This window comes from Alligator sinensis, unplaced genomic scaffold (genome assembly GCF_000455745.1).
Source record: "Alligator sinensis unplaced genomic scaffold, ASM45574v1 scaffold964_1, whole genome shotgun sequence".
NCBI classification, from domain to species: domain Eukaryota; kingdom Metazoa; phylum Chordata; order Crocodylia; family Alligatoridae; genus Alligator; species Alligator sinensis.
Genome location: NW_005842680.1, coordinates 229,258 through 256,552, shown reverse-complemented (window position 1 = coordinate 256,552; position 27,295 = coordinate 229,258). Strand labels below are relative to the sequence as shown.

Here is a 27,295-nt window from a genome sequence, read left to right as displayed (position 1 = left end):
TGTGTTCCTCGAGAGCTGCCTGTTCATCACAAAGACCCACGTGTAAGCCGAGGCCCTCCCGGTGTCTCGTGGGAGGGAGATCCTCTGGGGCCTGGTGCATTGCCATGAATTTCAAGCCAGCAAAAAGCAGGCACTCGCCCCTTCTCTTCCAGTTCAGCTCCCCGGCCCTGCACCCATTGTCCCACCCCCTGTGCCTCCGGCGTGAGCTTAGTGCTGACGCCAAGTCCCCCCCCGCCCCCCGCCCCGGGCAAACAGCGCTTGCTCCCCACAGGCTCTGACAAGCCTCCAGCCCTGCCACTCTCAGTTTGCTCACATCAGGCTGTAAAAAATGTCTTAATCTTATTAACACAAACCAATCCATTAGCTCTAATTACTGTGCTGGTTGGGGAAAAGGAATGTAATTAACTGTCCTGGTTCTCCAGGATGAACTGGAAAGGGCCCTGCATGCACCAAGGGCTGCGATGCCTCTCATCATCCATGTTTTCTTTGCTTGAGTGTTGGCAGAGCTGTGCGGTGCATTTATTACCTTCCTGACCCACTTCCCCAGCGCTCCATCCCTCGGGAGAGTGCAGCTGCCTCTGGAGCTCCCAGGCTGTTAGCACCTGCACAGAGGCCCCTGTCCTCACACATGCCCCCCAAAACCATGGTGCAGGCTCATCAGGGACCTCACTGAGGGGTCCCAGGGCCCAGCTTCCACCTCTCCATGCACCTGCTGGGAAAGGGGGGTTCATACGGCTGCCTCCTGCCCTCAGCGCAGCACCGTGGTGCAGGGACCAGGGGAATGGGCTGTGCATGGACAGATGGGGTTGCTCAGGGAGGATGCAGAGTGCAGTGCCTTTCAGGGTCCCTCCAGTGGCCTGGACTCTGGACCCTTGCAACTCATCACAAGAGAAGCCCAGGAACCCATGCAGGAGGCACGACACATGTCTGATGGGAACTGGCCAACAGGATCTGTGCTGCAAGGATGCTCTTTCCTTCTCCTGGGACAGTGTCAATACATGAGGCTCTCAGACCTCCAGGGAGACCACGGATGCGCCTCCCCCACAAGCGAGGGCTTTGCCAGCCAGCCGGCTCAGCTTTGAGCTCACCTCTGCACCACGGGCCTGTTAATGAGCAGGTTTGTCTCTGCAGAAAATTAGACTCTTCAAACCAAATCAGCAGGTTGGGTCCCCCCTGTAATCTCTGGATTAGCCCTGCCCCTGCAAGGCTTACACAGCTCAAAGCAGCCGCTTGCCTCTGGTAATGACCCTCCTCAGCTCCAGGCTGAGGGACTCTCTCTCCTCAGCTCTCCAGGCTACAAAAACTTTGCTAAATTCAGTTCACAGCATAATGGTCTACCTTTGTGGGCATGACACCATCCAAATTGCAGGGGGCTTCACTGGTACTCAGTGACTGAGCAGGAGGTAACGCGTGGAGCTGCAGATTGGTGAGAAGCACAGGCGATGCTTGCACTGCTGGGCATGGTTTGGGCCCATGGTACTGCTGAGCACCACAAGAGCCAAAGGCCGGTCCTTCAGCAAGGCAGAGCCGCTCTGTCTGGGCACACTCTGCCCCTCCACCCAGGGTCTCAGCACACATGGCCCACATCGCCAGACTGCCGCTCCCCCAAGGCAGCTCAGCTTTGTCCCCTTGTTTGGGGTGGGGAGAGCAAGGCCTGGCGAAGGGATATGACCATGGTCAGAGAGCGAGTGAGTAGCAGATAAGACAAGGCCCCCGATTTAAGGTTACACGCACTGACGTCTGAGCCAAGCTGCCCTGCTTGCCCTGCCCGGCAGCCTGAGGCTTACCTGGCTCGGGAGAGCCTGCCGGGTTCATCAGCCCAGCCAAGTTGGATGCACCCCAGGTGAAGCAGGGACCCATTGCTCCAGCCTGTCTCCCCCAAGCTCATGACAGCTGATGAGCGACAGCCAGGGGATAATGGACCAGCAGTGAGCTCTTCCACCACCTGAGAAGCACCAATGATGTGACCAGCAAGTTGCACTGAACGGCTGCTGCAAGATGCCCGGTAGCATCAGGGTGAGGGAAGGGTGGCAGGGAGCCCCGGCTGTCACCCCCATTGAATCATAGCATGGCTTCTCCCCGGGGCACCTGGATGTCCCATCCCCATTCGTGATGGAGATGTTGCCTGTGTGTTTCATCAAGTCCCCATGGCTTTTCCAGGCAAGAGGGGAAGAGAGCAAGAAGCCAGTGCCTTTCTGGAGCAAGTGCCACGACTTGTCATCGCACCCCGCGGGTTGAGAGGTTCCCTTTGCATAACCCAATATCAGCAAAGCCCAGGCCTCACCCAGTGCTGGGGCTCCAGGAGCAGGGCTGTAGGAGCCCCAAACGGGGTGAGAATGGTGACAGACACCGCCCTGCTGGGACGTGGGGCTGGGGGGTGCCTTCACCCATCAGCTGCCTCCTCCCAGGACATGGAGCACAGGACGCCAGGTGTCCTCAAGACGCACCTTCCTGGGAGGGGGGAAGGTGCAGAGCCCTTCTCGGGCATAGCACCCTGTCCTGGCCAGCGAGGAGGGCAGGGAGCAGCTGCAGCTCCTGCATCCCGCCTTGTTCTCTGTGGGAGCACCCAGAGAGCGGGTGCCGCGCTGCGCCCAGAGCAGGACGGGCAGGCCCAGCCCCAGGAGATGGGCAGGGAAGGTCCCTTTTTGGTAAAGCAGCTCTCTGGTTAGTGGTGCCCTCCTGGGGACTGGGAAGAGCCAAGCCATGACAGCCACAAAGAGCTGGCCCTCTCTCCCCTCCTGGACTGGGGAGCCTGCCGGGATGCCTTTGGTCCCATCCCACAGCAGAGGATTGGGAGCTCTTTGGGGATGAAACCACATGGCCATGAAGGGGGCTGATAGCCGGCAGGGCCGTGACAGTAGGGCTGGGGATAGGAGAGGAGGGAAGGGAGGCCCCGGCGCTGCCTGCCTGCAAACAGGACAAAGACACCGTGCGGAGAGTGGTGCATTTCCTGGTGGATGGAGATGCCATTTCCGTGAGAGCCTCCTCTCCCCCATCCACGGGCGGCTGGGCTGCAACTGCGGCAGGGAGGGAGCAATCACCGGCACCACTGCCAAGGCGGTTACTGCCTAATTACAACAATAAAATGTCAGTCAGAGATGAAATCGCCTCAGCTCGTGGCACGCAGGAGTGAATCTAAAAGCCATTACACTCATTTACAGGTGCAGGGAGACAGGCCAGTAGCAATCTCCATCTCAATCACAGCCCCGCCGCCTGCTCCCGCTTCCCGCCGCGCCCAGCATGGAGGCCGTGGTGCTGCGCCGGGGAGAGCGGGCTGGTTAGATCGCCGCAGGGACAGCTCCCAGGAGCAGTGCCAGGCCCCGGGGGCCTCAGTGGCCCTTGGCTGGGGCGAGACAAGGCAGGAACCCACCCAGCAGGTCCCAGGAAGGCAAAGGGGCTGCCCTATATGGCAGGTGGCCGTGTCCCCCAGGGCGAGTGGGGCCATGGCCCAAAAGGAGAAGGCTAGGGTCACCAACTGGACTGAGGTGACAGGCTCTCGTGGGGTGCCTGGTCCCTGTCCCGGGCAGGGCTGCGTTCCACGGGGAGCAGCGTGCACACGCCCATGTGCAAGTGCTTTCCAACACTCAGACGAGGGGCAGCACCACAGCCCCAGGCCCCGAGCTGCCCTGCCCAAGGGCACGCAGTCACCAGCCAGCCTGTGCCTGGAGCCACGTGCCAAGCCCATTCTCCAGGCTTCATTCTCCTCTCTGCAGACGGCTCTACAGCTTCCTGCTTTTCACTGTCCTGTCTATTGTATTTTTTAATATACTGTTAAAAAACCCACCCTGTTCCTCCCCTGCAGATGAAAGCTACAAGGCAATGCTCTCGCTTTATTTAAGAGCATAATTATACGGGTCTGATATTTGCAGAATTCAAAGCTATAAATTTCCCCCAGGGAAGTAGATACAGTAGCTCGTGGAAAATCAAATGCCAAACTGCCATGAAGGAAAGGTGGAGAAGAGGGGAATTGATCACACAAGGCAGCGCGGGTCCTGATTTCCCAAAGGTGCTGCAGTTCCCAGACCAGGCCCATGCCGTGGGACACGGGTGTGCTCACATAGCACAGACTTGCTTCAAGATGCACCAGGTCAAAAGAGTCCCTGATTTTTCCAGGTACATTGTTGACTCATTTGGGCCAGTTTTGTGCCAAGATCAGTGGCGTGTACATTGGTCCGTGTCTGGTTTAGATTGCGTTGGACCCAGGCTAATTGTTAGGTGTGTCCCTCCCCTCCGGGTGCAGGCTGCGCCTCTCCAGGGGCAATAGGGACCCACTGGGGAGCAGCACGGCTGGTTTTTCGTTCCTGCCCAGGACTCCTGGACAGCTCGCTCTCATGTGTGTCCTGCTCTGCTGCCAAGATGCTGCCCCTGGTTGGCACAGCCGAAATCTGGTCTCCTGGACAGAGGCGTGCAGAAGGCTTGGCAAGGAGCTCTCGTCACACCACTCGTTTGGAAGCAGCAGTTGCTGCATTGTTGCGGTGGGTTGTAAGTTCAGGGGGTCTCAGCCCTTCCCTCTGTGTCTATGCAGACGCGTGCAGCCCCTGGGGCCCTGCAGGGTCCCCGGCTCAGCGCTGCAATTTGTCTTCACTCCGCGGTTTTACAATGCGTAGCACAAGGCTGTAACTTCTCCAGGACGTAACAGCAGCATCTCTCCATGCGCCAGTGAAAGTCAAAGCACCGGCTAAACACCATCGTGGCTCTGCTGCAGGCACTGCCAGCTGCGGAGAGCGTTGTTACTGCTAGGATTAGTCCATGACTGCTCCCTGCTGCAGAGGCCATTGCTGAAGCAGGTGGAAATATGCCTTGGGTGCTGCCTTGGCAGCCCAGGCTGGCACAGCACTCTTTGGGGGGCAGAGGGGCTATTCTCTGCTGCAAGGCCCCTAACGCCGTCCCGCTGGAAAGCAGTGGCTGGGAGGAGAGCTGTGCAGAAGCTTGGGAAGGAACCGCCTCCTTCCTTCCTGAGCTGCACCGTGTCCCCCTGGACCCCGCTCGAAGGGCCAGAGAGATCACCGCAGCCCTAGAGAAGTGGGGGCTCCCACGTGCCAGCCCTGCTACAACTGCTGGGGGACACTGGCTGCGGAGGGCAGACCCCAGGAGACCTGGCTTCTGGCCCCTGCTCTCAAACCAGCCTACAGCCTCTCAGAGGTTGCCACGCTGCCTCATATCCCTGCCCTGCTGGAGGAGCCAAAGACACTTTGTTAATGAACATCATTGAAGTGTTATCAGGTGTTTCCTTCAATTATCTTCTGACATGTCTTTTCCTTGGAAAGGGACACTTGAAACGGGCAAAAAATACAACAACCTTCAGTGGAAAAGCCCCAGAGATCTCCTTTGCCCGCCAGCCACGGGAACCACATGTCTGCCAAGGATGTGGAGAAGCTTGAGAGAGTCCAGAGAAGAGCCACGCGCATGATCAGAGGTCAGGGAAGCAGACCCTACGATGACAGGCTGAGAGCCCTGGGGCTCTTTAGCCTGGAAAAGCGCAGGCTCAGGGGTGATCTGATGGCCACCTACAAGTCTACCAGGGGGGACCACCATTATCTGGGGGAACGTTTGTTCACCAGAGCGCCCCAAGGGATGACGACTAGGTCGAATGGTCATAAACTACTACAAGACCGTTTCAGGCTGGACATAAGGAAGAATTTCTTTACTGTCCGAGCCCCCAAGGTCTGGAACAGCCTGCCACCGGAGGCGGCTCAAGCGCCTTCATTGAACACCTTCAAGATGAAACTGGATGCTTATCTTGCTGGGATCCTATGACCCCAGCTGACTTCCTGCCCTTTGGGCGGGGGGCTGGACTCGATGATCTTCCGAGGTCCCTTCCAGCCCTGATGTCTATGAAATCTATGAAATCTCGTTAGGCTGTACGAGCACCTCCCCAGGGGGTTTCCATATAACGGTGACAAACCATCATCGGTGGAACAACGCAGCCTTGCGGGGTTTACACGCAGGGTCCGAGGCACTTGGCTCTGACACGCTGGTGTCACCGGTGGTGCTCGCGTTTCTTTCTTAATTGCAGCTGTGTACCAACATTAGTGCTTGGCTTATTGGGTATGAAAGATGACTGTAGCAGTTCATGCCCAGGACAACCCCTAATAAACCCAGCAAAGGTCATTTCCAGAGAGAAGGAAGCGCACAGACAAAACAGCCTGCACAAGGCTGGGCAGTGGAAAAAGCCACTCCAGCGAGTGCTGGCTCCCTTGTTTCGGGCATGGAGGCTGATGGCTAGAGACGACTCGAAGCCAGTCCTGGTGGGTCCTGGCATGCAGACACCCCCCTCCTAGGACCATTGTTAATGGTTTCCATTCCTCAATATTTTCTGCATCGTGTTTCCCCTCTCTTGCCCCTCGGTACTTAACTGCAAAGCTAAATGCACTTAGCTCCATGGCACACGGGGGCAAGGGGTGTCTGCAGCCCTTCTTCAGCAAGAGGCTTTTATTAAACAAAACAGCTGTTGCTGGACAGACAGGCAGGTGGATTGCCACGACCCACGTTGCAGCTTGGCCTCTCTCATTTTCCAGGCCTGCTCTGTCAGAAATGCCAAGCAACACACAGACCCGGCGAAGCGCTGACTGACCCAGCTCCAGACAGCACACCCCCGTGTGCAGCGGGGCTTTTTTGCTGCTAACTAGTACACTTGTCTCTCCATCCACGTATCTGGCAGCAGATTTCTGGGATCCGGAAGAGATGCAGGTCAGCTCTCCAAACGGGGAGCAAGCTGGAAAAGTAACACTTGAGTGAGTGCCGGGTTGTTTTTCCCGTGGAGCGCTAGTCGGTAAGAGGACAAAAGAGGATGTTAATGTTTTATTGAAAGAAGGTTAGTCCCTTCCGCCTGCCCTCCAGGGTAATGTGCTGCTGTGGCAATTCACTACCGTTAGTAAAGTGCGTCAAGTGTGTTTGAGGAACACAGCGTATCGATTCCCGTGTGCAGCATGCGGCTCCTAACACAGAGCTGTAATGTCTTCTCGCGCTACCCTGGAAGGCCCATTTACCAGCCTCCCGAAAGTAAGGGCCCTCGTTATTGATTCGTTCGGTATTTACATGCATTTCACTCTCTGGGCCTGACAAGGACGCGCGCGGCGGGATTCTCAATGCCAGCAGCACCAAGAGAGAGGCTACATGTGGGATAAACTTGCCCCATAATTACATGATTTTAACAGCTGGAGCCACAACACCTCTCCCTTTCTCCTCATCCAGGCAACCTGCATGGAGGCAGGGGAACAGCAAGCTGCTGTTTCTCTTGAATGCACATTTTTTTCTGTTTTTCTTTCCAAATGTTATTTCCTTCATTGCGTACCCTTCACGCCCAGCTCAGTAATGGCTGGAAATGCCTTCTGAGGAGGGCCGGGCTCTGATCACGGGCAGTAATTGCCTCTGGGCTGCGAACTCTCAGGCAGCAGAGACTGATGCCACTGGAAACCCTCTTCCCATTTCCCAGCCTCGGGGCCTCCCTCTTGTTATTTTAAATGAGGTTTAGTGGATGTGGGAGCGAGACTGCTGCCCAAGTTCGGCTAGGGCTCACACCCCAGTGCCTACAGCACAGCGACGCAGGCCTCCGCCTCTCGAGTGCCCCTCGGTTAGCCGGCAGCGCTAGCAGCCCGTACCCTCTGGGCTCGTGGAAAAGGTGAAGCCAGAATGAAACACTGAAAGCCCTGATCCCACCACAGACAGGGACAACTCGGGTCACCTCCTCTCCCTTGCAGTCACTGCAGCTGCCTGATGCTCGCGGGAACTGGAAGGACTCCTGACTCCCGAGTAACTCTGAGGGTTACTCCTGACTGTGATGAGAATGCCCCCGCTTTACCCCTCCATGTAATCGTGTCAAGTCCCGCCATTGCAGCGTCAATGTGGTTAACAACCTGCTTAAATATTAACTCCCTACAAACAAGGTTCCAGATATTAACAGCTCATTAATATTTATGAGATAATGAATAGATGTTCTTTAATAACTCATTCTAAATGGTGCGGTGACGGGCAGCCTGCTCTCAAGGGGTGACAGTGGCGGGATGATCCCACCTGATTAGAGCATGGTGGGGCAATTAATTATGTGCTAAGCACACACTAGACATTGCCCTGATGTATTAAAACATGAAGGGCATTTAACTCAGGGGGAAACAAGGGCAAGTTTTCCTCTGTGGAAATGTGAGTGAAAAGCCTGGTGGCCTCTGAGGTCCGATGCAGAGAAAACACATGGTGGAGCAGCTGCCTTGCTGGGTAGAGCGAGGGCAGGCAGGTCTTGCCCTCAGTTTGCTTTATGAGCTTGGAAAGGAACGTAAAGAAGAATCGGAGGCAAACAGAGGGCAAACAACTCCTCTACCTCCCTTTTATAGCTTCATTAGCAGGATTTAGATGACACTCGGCACTTCCAAGCCTCCGTTGTTAACAAGAGGTTAGTTAATAGTGACATTAGAGTCCTGCTCAGGCTATTTAGGAATGGGGATTTGCCAGGCAAAGAGCTGTCAGCCTTGTTTAAGACATCATTTAAGCCAGTCTGCGGGGGAGGTGAGCTGGGTACCAACCTGGGGGTGCTGCATTTTGGACAGGCAGTGCCAGGGTGCAGCAGGGCAGCTGTTCCGGGGTGCTTGGCTGGGAGAGGTGGTGGACCGTGGCGTGATGGGCAACACATGGCCCAGGTGCCTGTGGTCATGCTAGTTTCAAGCAGACTCAAGCTGTGGTGCCTTGAGGAGCCCCCTGCCTCCAGAGCCCCTCACACCCAGGCCCTTGGAAGTTTGTCCATGGCTGGAAATCATGCACCTGCCCTGACTACCCCACCAGCTCCTCGCCTGGCTCAGCCAGTGGGTGCAATGTCTTTGCTTCTCCATCATCCACCATCGCGCTGATTGTGGGTGGCTGCAGCCGGTGCTTGGGCCTGACCCAGTGGCCATGGGCAGCAGCACAGGGGCTCCCATGGGCTTCCCTGGGCTCTGAACCTGCTCCTTGTACTGCATCCACAGAGCTGCACCAGCACAGTGCCCAGCGCATCCCCTGCCCATGCCCGTGGCACCACGTCCATGTGGCAGCTCCTATGGGTGCAGCTCTTGGCCTCGGAGAAGGGTCTAGCTGCTGCTCGCGCTGCCCCAGCATGAAGGGGATGTCATGCCCGCCAGCCACGACCTCCGCCGGCTGGTACTCATTTACATCGCTGCAAAGCCAGGCCGGGCTTCCACAGGTGCCCTGCCAGGAGCAGGCTCTGCTTCCCACCGGCAGCCCCCAAGGCAGCCCCGACAGTGCAGGGGCCTGTGCTGCGCTGTTCCCATTCATCTCCCACCTGCCCTGCTCCCTCATGGTGCTGCAGGGGCCACGACAAGCTGTGGCAGTGCCTTCATGTGCTCAGCCCCTTCCCACTGCCACGAGGCAGCTCTTCACTCCCGTAGGGAACGCACTCCCACTGCCCAACAGCGTCTCTGAGATGAAGTCTCGGCTCGGGAAGTATCCGGGGCCGAATGCTCAGGGAATGAGAGATTCTTCCAGAGAGGGGGAGGCACGCGCACATACACACGCGCCTCTCTCCTCCCAGCCTGTGATCCGTATTTTCAATTTTCCCAAAGATTATGTTTCCTCCGTCGGAGATGTTGTCTCCTGCTTTCTGACCTGTACAAGTGGAGAGATAATGGAATCCCGACGAACTCCGCGGGCACGCTCCCCTCGCCGCGCACATGGCAGGGGCTGCGCGGCCAGGGCCTCCGGCGGGCGATCAGAGGGCGACCTTCCTCGCCTGTAATTTCCACTCTGCTCTGAGGGGATGAGATGCATTTGTGTGCAGCAGCTGCCCCCTGCCCTCCCCACGCGTCCCGCACAGCGAGTGCTGGGCCACAGGCACTGGCTGCTGGGCAGGTCCCCAGGGAGCTTCAACAGCAGGGCAGTGTCTTCCCGGCACCCATGCACATGCACACGCATGCACACATGTACTGTGTACACACACGCACACGCCCATACCCCAAGGCCCGCAGAGACATGGTCACCTCTGACAGCTGAGCAGGGGCGAGGCACGGCGTGAGCTGGGCTCTGCTGTTTGTCACAGGAGGCAGAGCAGAGAGGAAGCGAGCAGGCCCCTCGGGTCCATGGGCAGCGTGGGGCAGCGGTTGCAGCCAGAGACCCCTCCAGCGGCCTGCCCCACGTGCCCGTGGCAGCAGGGATGGGTGGATTCCCACAGCAGCTGCTTCTGGGCGACAGGGCAGAGGAAGGCTGGGTCTGGCTCCTCAGGAGCTCCTGGGGTCTCCCCTCTGCCAGCACGGCTGCGAACGACTGCCCCAGGCCCAGGGGCCCCTGAGCTATTGCCCTCCGCTGCCTGGCTCCTCCCCAGCTTCAGGGCCCAGGCACTGACCGAGGAGGCTCCAGGGCAAGGGGCCAGGAGCCTGCTGGCTGGCCTGGCAGGAGGCACCCGGGTGGTGGGGCTCGTCCTACCCTGGGAAAGTCCTGTGGCCTGGGACTAAGGTCAGGTGGGTGAACAACAGCCCCTGCAGAGGCTCCAGGAAAGCCAAGCGCTGCCCCACGCAGGTCCGTGTCTGGCCCACCTCCTTGCCCTACCCGAACACCCGCAGCATCAGACCTCCCCCCGACTCCCTAGCGGGGCACGTGCACAGTAGCCAGCACTGCGGAGACTGCAGCGAGAGCACGCACAGGCAGGGACCGCTCCCGTAGCCGCGGACCGACAAGCGGCTCTTTCAAGTCCCAACCAATCTGCGTGCAAACAGCCCAGGTGTCCCTGGCTGCACGCTGGCTGCAGCCCTCCCCTTTATGTGGTGGGGGAAGAAGAAATTGGATTTGGGGGAAGTGCACACAGCTCCCTGGAGAAGAGGTACATTTTCATTATACTTAGGTGCTGAGTAATTGGTGGTAATACAAGAGATATGGGCAGTGTCATTATATTCCAGACTGCGCTGGAGATGTATTATCATCATCTGTCATTATCTGGGTCTTCTTGTGGCTGCTAAATTGTAGAACATGATTTTAATAACCCTGGCAGGCAAGAATCATTTTTCTTTTGTCACTTAACAACTCGGCCTTGCTTGCTGGTACCTTTAAATAAAACCGAGGGGGGAGAGAGGGGCGTTGGCTCCTGGGGGAGCAGACGCAGCCAGTGCTCTGCTCCCTCCCCACGTCTGCAGAGACACCCCAGATCCACGGCAGTGTGGCTAGCAGCGGGTGAACCTCAGGCGGTCCAGGGCCAGAAGCCCCCAGTGAGGATGCTGCCAGCAGGCCAAGGCGCTCTGCCAGCGCATCCCGTGCACACGGGGACGCGGCCACCAGTGGGGTGGGGTCGGGGGGGAGCAGGGTAACTGTGGGGAATGTAGGGAAGAAGGGCGCTGTGGAGCCGGGTGTCTGGGCCCCACGGCCGCCTGATGGAGGAGCTCCTCCTAGCCGGCTGCAGCCCCGGTCTCCTCTGGCTTGCAACTGGCTTGCAAAGCCCCTGGGCAGCAGTTCCCCGGGCTGTGGCTCGTGGGTGGCCGGTTGGTCGGGAGCACCAAGTCCGCTGTATTCTGCCACATGTCCAGAGCAACTGGGTCTCCGGTCTCTGGGGTCTCTGGTCTCCCCCCGCCCCGCAGGCGCTTTCAGCCTGGGCACTCCCAGCCAGGCGGCCGGTTCCCTCCAGAGCCTGTGCTGCAATTCCAGGACCACTTCTCCCAGGCCCACGGCTGTAGCATCACCCGGGAGAGCAGAGCCCATGGCCTGTGCGCACAGCCCGCTGGGATAAGGATGCTGACACAGAGCTCTGTGACACCGCACAGCGACGGACCTGGTGGGGACCCGCTGCCCTCCCTGCCGAATGCCCCGTCCTCAGCCTGGCCCTGCCCTCCCCTCTGCCGCCTGGCTGTGACTGATCCCCTCCTTCCGCTGCGCGCCCGCCGCCATCGCTCATCGGAGATAGCATCACCGTGGCGGCCAGCTCAGCAGCTTGCCAGCTTTCATTACCTGGCTGTGAGCTGGGAGGAGAAATTGCTGGTGGCACTTTACTTTATCCTGATAACGGGAACAGGCCGCGTCTATTGTTCCCTTCCCCTCCGCCTCAACAGAGCGCAGGCTTGGATTGCACTTTGTGGAGATGCACCGGCTGATTGCTGCTGATGAGACCGGCCTGCTAAGAGCCCTTCATGAACATCGCCCGGTCTGCCTTCAGCGGGGCCGCGTGCGAGGGTAGCACTGGGGAGGGAGGAGAGAGTGGGTCTGAACAGGACTGCACCTCAGGACCCGCTGGCCTAGGACCTCTGTGCAAGGGGCTGGACCGATTGCCCTGCGCCTTGGTACTCGGCCCGGGGAGGTGCCTGGGGCAGGGCCTGTGGGCTTGGATCTGTCTGCTCCTGTCCCTAGCCACCTCGGGCCCTTTACAAGGTCTGTGGGCAGGGCTGCCATCCGGTTCTGGGTCCAGACGGGGCCCAGCCCAGGGCGGCAGGTCCCGGACGGGGGCTCCCGGGCACCAGGCACAACGGACCAGTAACGACCAATACGAGCAGCGATGCAGAGCCGCGGACCCTCTGGCTCTCAAGCATCCCTGCTCCGTGCTGCTCTGTCACTGCCACAGCCAGCCCAGCTGTCACCGGCTCCTGGTCATTCACGCTGGGCGGCCAGATGTGACAGCAGCTCCCTCGTGGGCGGCTGGCTACAAACAGGCCTGTTGTGCCCATGCTGCCCGGGGGCTTGGGTGCCTTCTGACCTCCCCTACATCAGCAACACAATTTCTTGTGAAGCTATTGGTGCCACCTCCAAACTGTGTCCCATGCTGCTGCTTTGATTGGGAGACTTGCCATTCTCCCTGTGGTGTTTACTCTCTTAAATTGTGCAATCATCAGGGAGGAAAAAACAGAGAAACACAACTTCTGCAACGAGCCATTTCGGAGCAGGCTTTGAATTGCAGACTGCCACCATCACGGCTGAGAACAAGATTCAATTATGCCCCAGAAGACAAGGGGCGACGGGTTTTAGGCAGGAGCAGGTTCTGGCTTCCTGCGCCACTAGGAACCAGCTCAGATTTTCGGACTCTCAAAATGCCAGTTAAGATGCTGCGTGACAGATGCTGCCATTTCCAAGTGGCGGCTTGAGGCCGTTCCCCACGATGCTGCAGCTCCAACGTGCAGATGAAAGTTAGTAAAACAACAAACTCGAGGCCTTTTCACCAATTTTAAAGCCATGCTTAAATTCACAGCCGGGGGAAGAATGAAGTTCGTAGACCGCCTCCCCTCTCGGCCGGGCTGCAGCCCTCTGAGGGACGCCGTGGCCTTTGCTACTGGGGCGGCCGGCAGGTGCGTCGGGGGCTGGCGGGCATCGCAGCTAATGGAGGGAGGAGGCCAAGGGGCATGACCGTGCTGGGCGACTCGTCACAGTCGCTGCCAGCAAAGGGTGACCTGCTCCCCGCTGTCCTCAGCCCCCACGCATCTACAGCCTGGGCTCCCCAGACCTGCCCAGGCAATGCAGCTGGGCAGGGTGCTTCTCCTGACGAGCCTCGTTAGGGCTGTCCAGGCCACAGCTCCAGATGAGAGAATAATAGAGTCCAACCCAGGCAGGGGTCACCCCCGTGAGGAATGCTCTGGGTCTCGGCAACCGGGAACACAAATGCTCCTTCTTTGCTAATTTTAGCAGCATGCCAGGGCCGGGGAAAGCCATTTGCTCTCAATTTGCATATGCAGCCTTGGCAAGGCCCCAGGCAAGGGGATCCTTGCTGCAGCAGAGGTGATGAACACCTCCCTGGCAGAGGGACGGGTATGGGTGCTGGTCCTTAGCCCGCAGAGACTCCTGCCCGCCCAGCCAGTGACCTTGCTCCCAGCCTCCCTGCGTCCCCAGGGCGCGGCAGGCCCAGCCGGCGTGACTGAGCACCTGGCACTGCGCCCCGGAGCAGACACGCGACCCTGTGCCCGGAGCACCCGCCTGGTGCCAGACAGCATCGGGCACCCTGTCGAGGCTCTGGCATGGGTGCTCCTCTCTGCCTCCATCACAGCCTTCATGTCCAGGCCCGGGCCCTGCTGCCACCTCCCCGTGGCCCGTGGGGCAAACCCAGGGCACGGGGTGGGGGGAGCTCGGGGGGGTGGCTGGTGGCACCGGTGGAGACACAGTGCCATCTAGCGGGCAGCAGCAGCAGAAGCCGGGCAGGCCCAACCACAGGCCCTCCGCTCCCCAGCCACAAGGCCCATCCTGCCACAGGCGCCGTGTCCTAGCAGGCAGGTGTTTCAGCAGGGACATGCACACAGCCAGGAGGGTTCAGGCCCGCAGCCTCCCAACCGGCCCATCGGCAGGGCCCAGTGCCAGCGGTGCACCACCAGTGCCCGGGACCGCCTCGTGCGGGCTAAGACAGGCTGCTCCATCCCACGAAACAGCCCAGCCCTCAGGGTAAGGGAAACCCTAGTCCGGCAGCCTCCTCCCTGGATCTCAAGCACGGTTCCCCCCGGGATGCTTTGCTCAGTCTGGGCTGAAGGGCCTGGGCCGTGCACCTTGGGTGTGGGTTCTCACAGAGCTATCTGCACACACGTGCATGTCCATGCATGTACGAGGAGGGGGTGCACACATGTGTAGGGCTCACACTCAAGCTATGCCTCTAAAGTCCCTCAAGACAGTATCAGCTCTCTCCTTCTGCTGTGCCTTTGCATGTGGGCTGTTCCCACTGCAGAGCCCAGGGAGTGGGGGGGGAAAGAGGGGCTGCGCCCCGAGTCGAGGCAGGCGCTTACGTTATCAAACAGCTAATGCCAGGCACTGGAATTAGCAGCTGTCAGTCGCAAACAGGAGCAGATCAGCACCTCTGCTGCCAGCGCCTCCTGGCCTCGCTCTGTGATTCTCATCTCTACAGGGACTGGCTGCAATTCTAATATTTTGCAAATAACGCTGGGTGTTAAGAAACAAACCTATTTCCTGCCTCAAGAACTGCAAACAGCTCCGTGATTGGAACAGACAACGATCTTCCCTTATGCAAGGAACACAATTATCTCCATGCAAATCATAGGGTTTTGTTGTGCATCTATCACAACAGGAGCTGCAGTGATTGAGGCTTCAAGAAGCAACATGACAATAAAGGCTGGGCCAGTCCAAGCTTTGGCCTCAGCTTAACGTGGGTGGACGGAGCGGGGTGGTTAATTGCTGCGTTTGGACCTCTGAGTCGAGCACAGCAAGGACACAGAGTGGGAGCGGGCCCTGCCCCGCAGCACTGGCAGTGCAGACAGACAAGTCAAGCTGAGACCTGGAGAAAGGCAGCTCCACAAGCGCTGTTTTTAAGTGGGGAAACCGAGGCAGAGAGAGACGGAGGTCTCCCATGCCCAGAGAGGCTGGACCCCCACTGCAGCTGGAGCCTGCAGGTGCCCAGGGCTCCCAGCCCCTCTGTAACTGTCGCTTCCCGCGCGGGCCCGGGACAGCCGCTCTGGCTCATCTTCCCCGGGAGCTGTCCGCGCTGGGCAGGAGCTGCTGTGATCACCCCCGCTCCGGAGAGTCCCCTCCAGCAAGAGCATCGCTGCACAGTCCCTTTCCCACCTGTCCTGCCTGCAGGCCCTTAGCTGGGCTTGCTTTATGGCCTGCACTGTCTCGTGCCGCTCGGGCGCAGGGCTGCCGGCACAGCCCTGTGTTCTGCAGCAGCAGAGCTCCCTCTCTCACATGCTCTCTTCCCCTTTTCCTGGGTGAGGGCCTGGGACCCCGTGCGAGGTGAACTGGTCATGTCAGGGGGCCGTTAAGCTGTTCCCCAGATGCATTCGAGAGGCTGCCAGAGTCAGGTGGAGACGTCCCCAAAGGCCCTGATTAGAGGGTCTGGGAATGGAAGAGGCTGGGCGGGCCCCGCTGCGACTCCCGCAGCCAGCCCTAGCATGCCAGTACAAGATCCCACCCCAGGGGCTGCCCCTCCGTCCTGCCGGCCCCTGGGAAGCACTGCAGGGCTGGCTCGGCGTTCCTAGGAGCCCTCCTTGAGCTGTGCCGGGGCCCTTGGGTTTGCCTGGTGCTGGGCCCTGGGGTGCTCGTGGCCCGGGAGAGCCAGGAGCTGCTTCCACCTTTCTTTCCTTTGTTAAATTGCTGCGGGACACTCGTGCCACCACAGGGCCAGAGGTGAGGGCTCAGCAGCCGACAAGCCTGGGGGAGCAGCCAGGGAAGCAGGCGCTGTAAGCAGACCTGACCGGGCTGCGTTTCTGGGAAGGGGCAGGCAGGCTTCCCCGCAACTGCAGCCACAGCCTGCTACGTGCGACCTCCCACAGCCCCGGGCCACGCTCCCCCAGGCAGCAGGGCACAGGGCTGGCAGCCACGGGCCTGTTCCCAGCCTCGTAACTCTGGAAAAGCCCACGGGCTCCCGCACCACTTCCTCTTTCACTGTTCCCACTCACGCTTCGTCATGGCCTGGCGGCCAGGGCAGGGCTGGGTCAGGGTCAGGGTCGGGGTTGGGGTCGGGGTCGGGGTTGGGTCCTACCTGCTCTCGCTGCCCCTCTGCAGGGCTGGCAGCCCCAGGCATCGTCAGCCCCTCTCACCCCGGCCCCTGAGCACGGGGCTCAGCCCTGTCCCGGCCCCCTCCATCCCTGGAGCATTCAGTGGCTTCTCCCAGGCCCACAGTGCCTCCATCCCAGAGCCTCCCCCATGCCCTGCTTCTCCCCCTGCCCCCTTCCCCCTGCGAGCCAGGTGCCCTGCATGGGGCCGGCCCTGGTCCCAGCACGTGCCATGCCCAGCGGGCATGCAGGGAACCAGTGAGTGGCTCAGACGGAGCTGCAGGGAAAGCAAGACGGCAGGGATGACCGTCTGCCCCGAGCCCAGCCCGGCCAGGCCCTGCGGCAGGTCAGCAGGAGCAGCCCTGGCAAACCCCTGGGCAGCAGGGCACGTGTGACCGCACAGTGCCCAGCTGCAGATGCTGGCGATGACTCGCTCGTGGCATCGCTGCAGCCCCGCACAGACACGGCTGAAGGCAGCCTCTGCCCCGGAGCCCAGGGCAGAGGTCGGCTAGCCCAGGGCTGTGGACAGGCCACCGGGAGCCGGGAGAGCCCGTCTGCTGGCACCCCACTCCTGTGTATGGGCTGGGTGCGGACCAGCGGGGCAGGCCTGCCTTGGCCTAGGCTGCATGGCCCAGGCTGCGGCCATGGGGGAGCTACAAGCCAGAGGGATCAGGAGGGAGAGGCAGAGAGGAGCTGCCAGGGACTTGCCGGCAGTGCGGGCAGAGACACGCCAGCTGGGACCGGGGCAGAAGCAGGGGCTGCCGGGCCAGGGCTGCGGCTCTCGCTGGGCCTGGGAGGCTGTCAGGGCGAGCCGTGAGATGCTCTGCTCCCCACACCTGCAAAGCACAGGTGCTACGAGCATCTGCCCCACCCCAGCACCCCACGCCCCAATCGCCCCAGCCAGGTGGGGTCGGGCACCTCCCAGGACACGCCAGCCCCTGGGGACCGGGCAGCGAGCGTTTCCCGGGGCGCCCGGCTGCTGCCGGGTGACGGGGGCAGGAGGGCAGGCAGCACCGCTTGTTTACAGCCCGGCTGTGTTTGTTCCTTGAACGTTTCCGCCGGGCAGGTTCCCACGGAGACGCACGTTACAGGAACTCCAGCTCCCTGCTGTAAACAGGCTGCAAGCGGGCAGACTTCCTTGGCAACGGGCTCCGGGTTGCCACACCCGGGGGGATGTCGCCACACCGGCCCCCCCGCCCCCCTTGGCCCAGCTTCTGTGCCAGGCTGCACGTGGCAGTTGCCCCGTGCGCAGCCTGGGAGAGGGAGGAAGACGATGCCCGACAGTGCCCACGCGCTGCCAGGGCTCGTGCAGGCAGATGAGGCAGGATCCTAGCGAGATGTGCAGCGTGCCCACCTGCCCTGCAGAGACTGGCCGGGTGCTCCCGCCTGCATGCAAACAGCAGAGCGTGGGGCGCGACCCTGCTCTGTTTGCACAGAGCCCCATGGCCAAGGCCAACCCCACAGCTAGGACCTCCTTGTGCCCGTGCTGCAGCACCCCCTGCCCCCAAACCACCCCCATGTGCCAGCTGCTCGCCACGGCCTCCCTCTGCAGCCTGGGGCCCTCCGACCTGGGAGCGTGCTCCAAAATAGGAGGCAGCGAGAGGCAGGCAGGAGCAGGGCTGCTGCAGTGCCCGACAGCCCAGCCCTCCACTGCCTGGCCAGTCTAGCACCCAGGCCGAGTGATAATGTCCTGGGAATGGATACCCCTGGGTGGGGAGCTGCTGTTACCTAAGGCCCTGCAGCACTGTGGCGTCTGGAGGGAAGCAGAGCAGAGACCAGGACTGAGGCCATGGATGTGGGCAGGGTCACTGGACTCCCTCCTCCCAAGATCAGCAATGGAGGCTCCAGGCCCTGACCTGGCTGGCTCGGGCCCAGGGATCCTCAGGCCAGGGCAATAAGCTGTGCTCCCAGCTGGAGATGGGTGAGAAAGCAGTGTCGCTTGGCTGCCACTGTCCCCAGAGCGCTGCCTGCTTCGCCCAGCGGCCGCTGTGCCTGCCTTCCTCTTGGCATGCCCTCGGCCACCCACTCAGCCCTCCAGGGACTGGACCCATGGGTGCACCAGGGGCCAAAGTGGTGCCAGTTCTCTGCGCCAGCACCCTGCACAGGGCACATACTTCTGCCCAGATCCTGTATGCCCTCAGCTGCGCGTGCCGGAGCACAGCCTGGAAGGGGCTCTCTCTACCACCCGCCCCATTCCCAGTGCCCACAGGTGATAAAGGCACAGCTACTGCACCAGCCCCGGGCTCCAGGAGTGACCTGCAACTCACTGCAGGTAGGAGCCAGGGAGACCAGGCTGCTGCCCCTGCCCCTGCCCTTGCCCTTGCCCCAGCCTGGGCATAACCACTGCCAGTGCTAACATTGGCCTGGGTCAGAGCAGCGTGTGGCATTGCAGCAGATGCGGCTGCACGTCAGCCTGTGGCCACTGAGCTGTTCCCTCGGGCTCCTGCCCCTGCACCTCTGCTGCTCTGATGAGATGGCAGCGTGCTCCCCCAGTCACACCAGGCCCACGGGAGCTCGCCCACCGGGGCCATGGGAAGGGGGCCAGCCCTTGCCAGGTACTGAGACTGCTGCTTCTCCTGGGGAAGAACTCGGGGCTGAGCAAGGCCAAGCTGAGCCTGCGATGGGAGAGGCGAGAGGGTGGAAGGTGCCACATGCAAACAGCTGCCAGGGCTCATTGTGGTCACTGCCGCCAGGATGTGGGTCAGATCCCATGGGCCGACTGGTAGCTACGGGCCCCATGGGGAAACCCAGTGGGATCCTTCCTGATGGCAGCGCAGCAGAGCTCCACCAGCCTTGGCCCCGGGGCCGCGCCAGGGGTTCAGATGCTCCCCAGCCAGGTCCTGCCAGGTGCCTGCGCCAGGGCTGGGACCCTGGGAGACACCAGGGGATGTAAAGTCACTCTGTTGAATGGCCAGTGCATGTCTGCTTACTCTGCTCCCGTTAAGTATGTGCCTGCACCCCGACTGGGCCCATTCCCATGCTGGGGCTGCAGGCACTGAGCTGCACACACCAGGCAAACAGAGCGGGCACAGCTCAGCGAGGCAGGCGGCTCCACCGTGAGACAAGGGCTAGGGCTCTGCAGGACACGGCATGGGGCAGCCTGCAGGCCCCGGGGCAGGGGCAGGCCTGGGGCCGTCAGCGGGCCAGAGGGTCAGCTAAACTGTGAGTCACGTGCTGTGCAGCAGAGTGAGTAAACACGCGAGTAAACATGCCGTAAACAGCAGTTTGCACAATGGATGCTGCCATTGCGCAGGCCGCTGGGCTCTGGGTTGGGCAAGCTGCTGTTGACACAACGGCTCCAAGGCCCATCCTGGTGCATCCCACGACTTGGGCCTGCAGGCAGGGCGGCCGGGGGGCTGGGCGCAGAGTGGCGGGCCCAGGCAGGCCACTGACCTCCCGTCAGGCAGGGTCAGCCCAGGATCCAGAGAGCACTCCCCACCTCCCTGAACTTGCCTCCTGGCTGGGAGTCTCCCTGGGCTGCTCGGCAACATCGGGGCTGAGGCGGGAAGCCGAGGCATGCCTGGGCGGCTGCTCCAGCAACAGCAAAACAACCCAGCGCCTGCAGCAGCCACGCTCCAGCCTGGCGCCACGAGCAGCCAGTGGGAACCAGAACCACAGCCACAGCCTGCCCCGACCCGGCCAGGGACAAGCTCAGCCCAGGGCCCGAGAGCAGTCTGCACGCCGGCGCTGGCATTTGCACAGCCTCATGCAAAGTGCTGAGGCTCTGGCCCAGCTCTGCTTCTGCCGGTGTCTCTGTGGCCGTAAGCGAGAGATGGGGGCAGCCCCCACGCCCCGGGATTGCAGGGAAGCAGGGTCACCACAAGCAGCAAAGCCCCAGAAACAGCTCTGAACATGTTTGCCTTGGAGCAGCAGCAACTGCGCAGCCGCTGGTGCCTCGGTCTTGCAGCCGCACGAGACTGTGACGCTTCAGTCCTGTGGGTCTCTGAGCAGGGGGAGCAGGCACGCTCATGGGTGTGGACCTGGAGCTGACCCCTGGCAAAGCCCCAGAGCAGGTGTGGAGGGTGTCTGTCCACCCTGGTGGGGTACAGTACTGTGTGGGCTCAGAAACCAGCTGGCAATGGAGTCCACAGAGCAGCTCTGTCCTCTCCAGGCCAAAATCTTGGCAGCTGGGCACTCCAAGGCACCTTCTATTGATGGAGACCCTGCCACTGTGCCCCCTACATGTGCATGGCCTTTGGCATGGAGCAAGTGGGGTGCATGGTACTGGGGGGAGCCTGATGCCCCCACATAGGGTAGGATTGAGCTGGCAGGGTCTCCCCATTCCCATGCACCTTCCCTTGGTGCACCCCACACAAGCACCGGGCGCTGGAGCAGCAGCTTAACCAACTTCTGGGGTGCAGGGCTACAAGGGCCACGTCCAACTGCAGCTAACAGGCACTGAGCCTGACTGTCCTGTCTGCTCCGGCCCCTGAACACCACAAAGGTCCTCGCTGCTGCTAGTGCTTTGGCTTCGCAGCTCAGGGGAACGCACGTGGCAAAAGGCGACAGGCTCTGGGGGACTTGAGCTGCGTGGAAGAGGAAACCTCTGAGACACTGCCACAGCGATGGGCCACTTGGGTGCCTCGTAGCGGGAGCAGAGCACCCAGAAAACCTCAGTGTGCTCAGCCCCTCCCAGCAGTCCCGGCCCTGCCCGGGCTCTCAGAACATGCCCCCAGCCCCTCCACCTCCTGCCAGCGCTGGACCAGCCCCACAGGCTCCAGCAAGGTCACAGCAAACAAGCTCATTATTGCTCCATCCCCACCGGGCCGAGCTGAGCTGCTTAAAAGGCGGGTGGCCAGGGAGGATGAGGAGACCGGAGCCTGCTCCCCAGGGCTGGATGTGTGGGCTGCCTTTGCGCCTTCCTTCCTGCCAGCGCGTGGGGCACACACAGCCTTCAGGGAAGTGTTTTGCAATCACCTTTTCTTCGGAGCTTCGGAGCAATTAACGACACTGGGTTTGAGGAACTAACGGCAAAAGCAACATGCTGGAGCCTGGACGGGACACTCTGATCTCCCGGGGGCCCGGGCCCGTCCTGAGGGCGAGCAGCACACTCGGGGCTGCATGCACCGGGCGCTGAGATGAGGTAAGGGATGGGCCCGGCCTGCCTGGACTCTGGCTGCCCCAGAGGCTGCCCCGCTGCTGTTGGCACCGGCCGGCCTGGCACTGAGCCCTCTGGACGCGGGCAAGGTGCTTGGGTGGAGCGTCGCCTCCTGCGCAGGACAGGGCTGCGATCCCAGCAGCAATCAGCAGGGGAGTCAGCGCTGGAGCCATGGGGCAGGGCAGGGCAGGGCAGGGCAGGGGCCACGGGGAGCAGGATGGCAGGGAAACGCAGAAGAGTCAAAGCTGGAGATTAGCACTGGCTGGGTACCAGCACCATGCAGGAGTGGTCCCTCTCTGGGCACCAGGGCAGCATCAGCCTGGTGTGAACAGCCGGGACCTGTGATCCCCCCAGGAACATTGCCAGCAGCTCTGGTCCTTGCTCCCCCAGCTGCAGGGGTCAGTGGCTCCCTCGGAGGAGAACTGTGCGGTGGGCGAACACATCCCCAGCACCGAGAGGACGTGGCAGGCCCCGTGCCCTCGAGCCTGGCATTCCCGTCCCTCTCTCTGTGAGCAGCAGGGGGTTCATGCAATGTCCAGCATGCTGCACCTGCATGAAGCATGGGGCAGCAAGAGGTGACGGCAGCCCCTTCCCGCCCCTCACCCCAGTAGAGCAGAGAGGCTTCCACGGCTTTAGCCAAGTGCCCCGAGCCCACGGGGAGTTTGCAGATCGGTGCCTCCTCGTACCAGACAGAACTTGCTGCTGCCACAGAGGGTCTGATGGACCTGTGGAAGTGTGTGTGTATGTGTACGTGTGTGTGCATGCACTATAGAGAGACACGGACAACCATGGTGGATCTGACAGCTGAGGAAGCCAGTGTATTTTGCCTGATACTTATTAAGCGCCCAGCGTGTAGCATGTGGGACTGTATCGCAAGGGTTAACCTGCACACACAAACATGCACACATATGTACACACACCCCAGCTCTGGCCTGCAGAGTGACACTTCCATGTGTGTGTCCCAGGTGATGCCAAAGCCCCAGACAAGATCGTGGCCGAGCGCAGGGACAGGGGAATGATGCTGCCATCCTCCCTGCTCGTCCTGCTGCTCCTGGGTGGTGAGTCTGACAGCAATGCCAGGGTCCCGGGATGGGGAATCCCCCAAGCCCTGACTTTCCCTCCCTGCACTCCCAGGCAAGAGGCCCTGATGGCAGGCCAGCCCAGCCCAGCCCAGCCCGTGTGGGGCGCCTCCCACCGGAGCAGTGCGCTGTGATGTGCCCAGGCAGAAGCTGGCGGTTCCTGCATTGGGGCGGCATGTCCCAGACCTGTGGCAGACGCCCTGTCTGCACTGAGCAGATGCAGCCCTGCAGGGAAGCAGAGCCCACAGCATGTCCTCCCCCCCGTGCCCATGCAGGGCCCCGGGCTGGGCTGCAGCTGCGGCTATTGCAGCGACCCCTGCACTTGCACTAACAAAGACCTGGATGGCAGAGCCTCCTTTTGCCCCTTCCCCTGCAGACAGCCCCATTCGGAGCGAAGCCAGAGCCACCCTGGGCTTCTACCCTGGCTGCTTCTGGAAAGCTCACTGGGTTTGTGGCTGATGCAGACAAAGGAGCCTTGCATCTCAGGCTGGTGGGAGTTGTGCCCCAAGTCCCAGCGAGATGCAGGACTGCAGGGGGCTTACCAGCCCAGGGCCCCTCTCTGGAGAGCAGATGGACTAGGACAGGTTGGGGGCACCGTGCGTACTGGAAAGACTGAAGCCTGGAGCCGGGTGGCTGCTTCGGGCTATGCTGGGCCCTGGCCTGCAATGCAGAGGGCCGGCCAGGAGCTGCCCCTGAGCAGGGACCAGACTCAGAGGCTCATTCTCTCCTCACAGGAGCACAGGGCTGCGGTGAGGTGCGGGTGGAGCCCCCCACGGTGCTCCTGGGATCCCCTGTCACAGCCTCCTGCCGTGTCCAGCAGGCCCTGTGCCATGGGTGGCATGCAAGCTCCTTGGGGACAAGCACAGCCCAGAGCCTTGGCGGAGGCTTGGAGGGGGGCATCCGGCTGATGTGGAAGCTGGACAACAAGACCCTGCCCGGGACCCAGTACTGGAGTGCAAATGGGACGGTCGAGTCCATCCTCACCATCGCCCACGTCAGCTGGACCAGGGCTAAGCTGCGGTGCTACTTGGCGGGGATGGGGACAGGGACAAAGACGGAGACGCCCCAGCTCATCGCCACAGCCGACATCCAAGCGGGCCGTGAGTCTACATGTGCCTGCCATCGCACTGGCCCCCAACACCCCCTGCCCTTCCCCGTCTGTGCCCCAGGGCACCTTGCACATAGGGTTTAGCAGAGCCCCCAGTGGCGGGTGAGCAGGGACTGTCAGCACCCCCCTGCAGCAGGTTTGGGCAGATGTGCTCAGGATAGGATGGTGCCCTGGGAGGCCTGTCTGCTGTGGGGCGGGACCCTGACCTCTCGCTGCCCGGGCACTGGAAAGGGGAAGCCAGACCCAGCTCCCGTCACAGCCCAGCTGAGTCACAGCGCAGGGTCCTGCGGTGCCTTGGGCCCCTGGATGGGGCAGGGTGCACTCTGCAAAGGCGGCCACTGCCCCAACCTGGAGCAAGGGCAGAGGCAGTGGGTGGCACAGCAGGCTGGAGGGGGCAGAGCCGGGACGGGCCCAGCTGCCCTAGCAGAGCGCTGGTGCCCAGACCCACAGGTGCCCACACTGCCCACAGCGCCGTCCTCCCGCTCTGCCCGCAGACCTACCCTCGAAGCCCCACAACCTGACGTGCATGATGAACCTCCGTGAGATGTCCCTGACATGTCGCTGGGATCCCGGAGCAGAGAGCCTCCTGCCGACTGAGACCATCCTGAAGAGCCGCAAGTGAGCGACTGCGGACATGGGCCAGGGGCACGGGTGTCCTGGCCAGGCCAGTGGGCCCAGGGGCAGGGAGGCAGCAGAGCAGGCCAGGGCTGGGGCAGGGCAACAGGAAGGAAGGATTTGGGTGTTTGCTGAATTTTGGTGTCGGCCCTGCCAGCCCAGGGGTTCCCATGAGTTGCCCAGCCCAGCCCTGGCCCCTGGAGTGCCATGGGCAGCGTGGGAGCTCCTAGGGGGCAGGCACATCCCAGAGGGGGCTGGAGCTCCCACATGCACACGAGACCTTGCAGGGTGCAGCCCCCGATGCCAGCATCTGCATGGTGTCTGTGGCCAAGCCAGCCCTGCTGGACTCCCTGCAGAGCCCCCCTTGATTGCTCTGCCGGTGCGCACTGCTCAGAGAGTGCTGCCCCAGCCATGCTGGGCTCCTGGGTGCATGGGCGCTGGGAAAAGGGAAGCGCAGGAGCCACGTGTTGCTAGTGGGGGTACCCAGAGCATCTGAGGAGCCACGGCCTCGCTGGCATGCACTGACCTGTCTGTTGCCCGGCAGGACCTGCAGAGTGGTCACAAAGGCCATCCAGGAGTGCCGCCCATTGCTGCCAGGGGAGAACCACTGCACCCTGCCGCACCAGCACCTGCAGCTCTACCAGGACATGGAGTTCTGGGTGTGGGTGCGCAACCCCCTGGGCACGGCCGAGTCCGAGCACCTGTGCCTCGACCCCACCGATGTGGGTGAGCACAGCGCAGGGCAGGGGACAAGGGTCAGCGCGAGCCCTTTGGAAGCTAGACCCCTAAAATCCAGCACTCGGCCCAGGACCCAGCCCCAGGCCCCTGTGCCAAGGGACCCTCTGTCCACTGGCCCACAGTGCACGCATGCAGCCGTCTGCAGGGCAAGGCGCAGAGCAGGTATCTGCTGGCTGCCCTGCCCCAGCCACCGGTCCTTGGCCTTGGGCCATGCCCGTGTTCACAGGGCCGGCGCTGGTCCCAACAGCCTGGCCACCAGCAGTGCTGGCACCCTGGGGCCCAGGAAGCTCCTGTGCCATGTGTGCTCACGTGGGTGGGCCCAGCCACAGTGGTGGAGGAGAGGCTGTCCTTCGGCATGAGGGACAGCAGTGGTGCCAGCTTCTGCCGTCCTGCCCTCAGCCAAGCTGGACGCCCCCACCCTGATGAGCGTGCAGCCCTTCCAGCCCAACTGTGTGGCCGTGGCCTGGGACGTGGCCCGCAGCAGCGCCTACATCGAGCAGCAGTGCGAGCTGCGCTACCGGAGGGACAAAGAGCTTGCCTGGACACTGGTGAGGGCTCTGTGCAGGCAAGCGGGGCCGGCTGTGTTGTGGGGAAGGAGGATCCACGGCCCTCCTGCCTCTGGGGGCTGGTCTCAGGGTCGAGATTCCTGCTCTGTGTCCGCTGACACCGTAGAGCTGCTCTCTGCGCTCCAGGCTCCCCATCGAGGAAGCAGGGAGCCCACGTATGGCTCAGATGGGCCGTTAGGGCAGGGCAGGGAAGGGAAGGGAGACCGGGGTGTCACAGCCAGTGCCCTCACTGGGGGCCTGCCGCACTAGTCTGTGCACGGGCTCTGCAGCCCAGTGCCATCCCCGGTCATTGCATCCCAGGTCCCTTTGTGGACAGGACACTGGGGACAGCTCGCCGGCATAGGGCAAGATCTCCATGTCTGCTGGGCTTCCAGGGCTTGGTCCGCTGTGTCCGTGGCCCTCTCCCAAGGGTGCGAAGCCCCCCAGCACCAGAGGCTGCTCAGGATAGGGCCAGGGGGGTTGGCGTGCAAGGGAAGGGCACCCGTGGCCCTGCAGGGAGGTGACAGTGCCTTGGCTGTGATGGTGCCAGGTCTCCGGCATCATCAGCTCCAACCAGAAGGTGCAGCACTGCGGCCTGCTCTTCGGGATGCCGTACCGCCTGCAGATGCGCTGCCGGCGCAAGACGTTCCCCAGCTACTGGAGCGAGTGGAGCACAGAGCAGGGCTTCACCACCCACGAGAAAGGTGAGTGCTGCCATGGCCCCAGGTGGGCAGAGAGGCCAGGGCCAGAGCCAGGCTGAGGGTAGGAGTGAGGCGGGGGTGTTGGGGCAGGGCAGGAGACCTGAGCCAAAAGCCCCCCTCCTCTCCTCTTCCCCCAGCCCCTGCAGGGAAACTGGACGCCTGGTGGCAGGTGACACCTTCAGGCTCCCGGCAGCGAGCCGAGGTGCAGCTGCTGTGGAAGGTAAGGCCAGGGTGGCCATGGCCATGGGGCTGTGGTCCAAGGACCCCTCACCCCACACCTCTGAATGCAGCCCCTGTCTGCCCCCAGGCCCTGGCATGGCAGGAGGCGAACGGCAGGATCCTGGGGTACTGGGTGGCGCTGAGCCCGCAGCAGAGGGGCAGAGTGCCGACCACTGTCTGCAACACAACAGAGATGGGGTGCAACTTCTCTGTGCCCGCTGGCGTGCGCAGCGTCTACCTGGCAGCCTACAATGCCGCCGGCAAGGGGCCCCCCACCGAGGTCATCTTCCTGGAGAGGAGAGGTAGGCACCGCCACGGCCTGGCAGCTCCCGCCTGCCCACGGGGGCAGAGCCCCCCACCCCCACTGCCCAGCCCAGAAGGCCGGTGGCCCCCAGCCTGGCCAGGCAGGTCTCTGTCTTCCCGGAGGCCCCCACAGCTGGGCAGGGCCCAGGAAGCCCCTGAGAGCCCCCCAGGCTGTAGCGTAGCAGACTGGAGCAGGGAGGAGCCCCTGCCAGCGCTTTGGCCCCAAGGTGCCTTTTCAATGATTCAGCTGCAGGGCCAGGTCCACTCTGGCGCTGATGGGAGTGGTCCAGCACAGCGACACTGGCTCGTGCCAGCCGAAGTTATGGCTGGGCACCCTCCCCTGGGCTTCAGCCAGGCCAAAGATGTCCAGCCCTGGGCACCTGGCCCAGGGACCAGAGCAACGCCCCGGCCCAGGGAGCACCTGAGCTTCCCTGTGGGGGCTCCCAGCCTGCCCGGATCACCTGCTCCCTTTGCCTTTTCTGAGTGCAGGGCACACAGGTCCGGGCCCCTCCTCCC

General features: G+C 61.9%; 1 protein-coding gene across 1 annotated transcript in view; it reads left to right on the top strand.

The window, feature by feature from the left end:
• The first annotated feature begins 21,174 nt into the window (after window positions 1-21,174).
• The window catches only part of LOC102369421 (granulocyte colony-stimulating factor receptor), an 18,081-nt gene continuing 11,960 nt past the window's right edge, over window positions 21,175-27,295 (top strand). Inside the window, exons 1-9 of the mRNA XM_025215859.1 lie at window positions 21,175-21,456; window positions 22,437-22,529; window positions 23,285-23,650; window positions 24,153-24,276; window positions 24,818-24,999; window positions 25,411-25,559; window positions 26,107-26,260; window positions 26,395-26,477; window positions 26,565-26,880. Of these exons, the coding sequence (XP_025071644.1) occupies window positions 22,487-22,529; window positions 23,285-23,650; window positions 24,153-24,276; window positions 24,818-24,999; window positions 25,411-25,559; window positions 26,107-26,260; window positions 26,395-26,477; window positions 26,565-26,880 (1,417 nt within the window). The 5' untranslated portion in view covers window positions 21,175-21,456; window positions 22,437-22,486. The remainder of the gene's footprint in view (window positions 21,457-22,436; window positions 22,530-23,284; window positions 23,651-24,152; window positions 24,277-24,817; window positions 25,000-25,410; window positions 25,560-26,106; window positions 26,261-26,394; window positions 26,478-26,564; window positions 26,881-27,295) is intronic.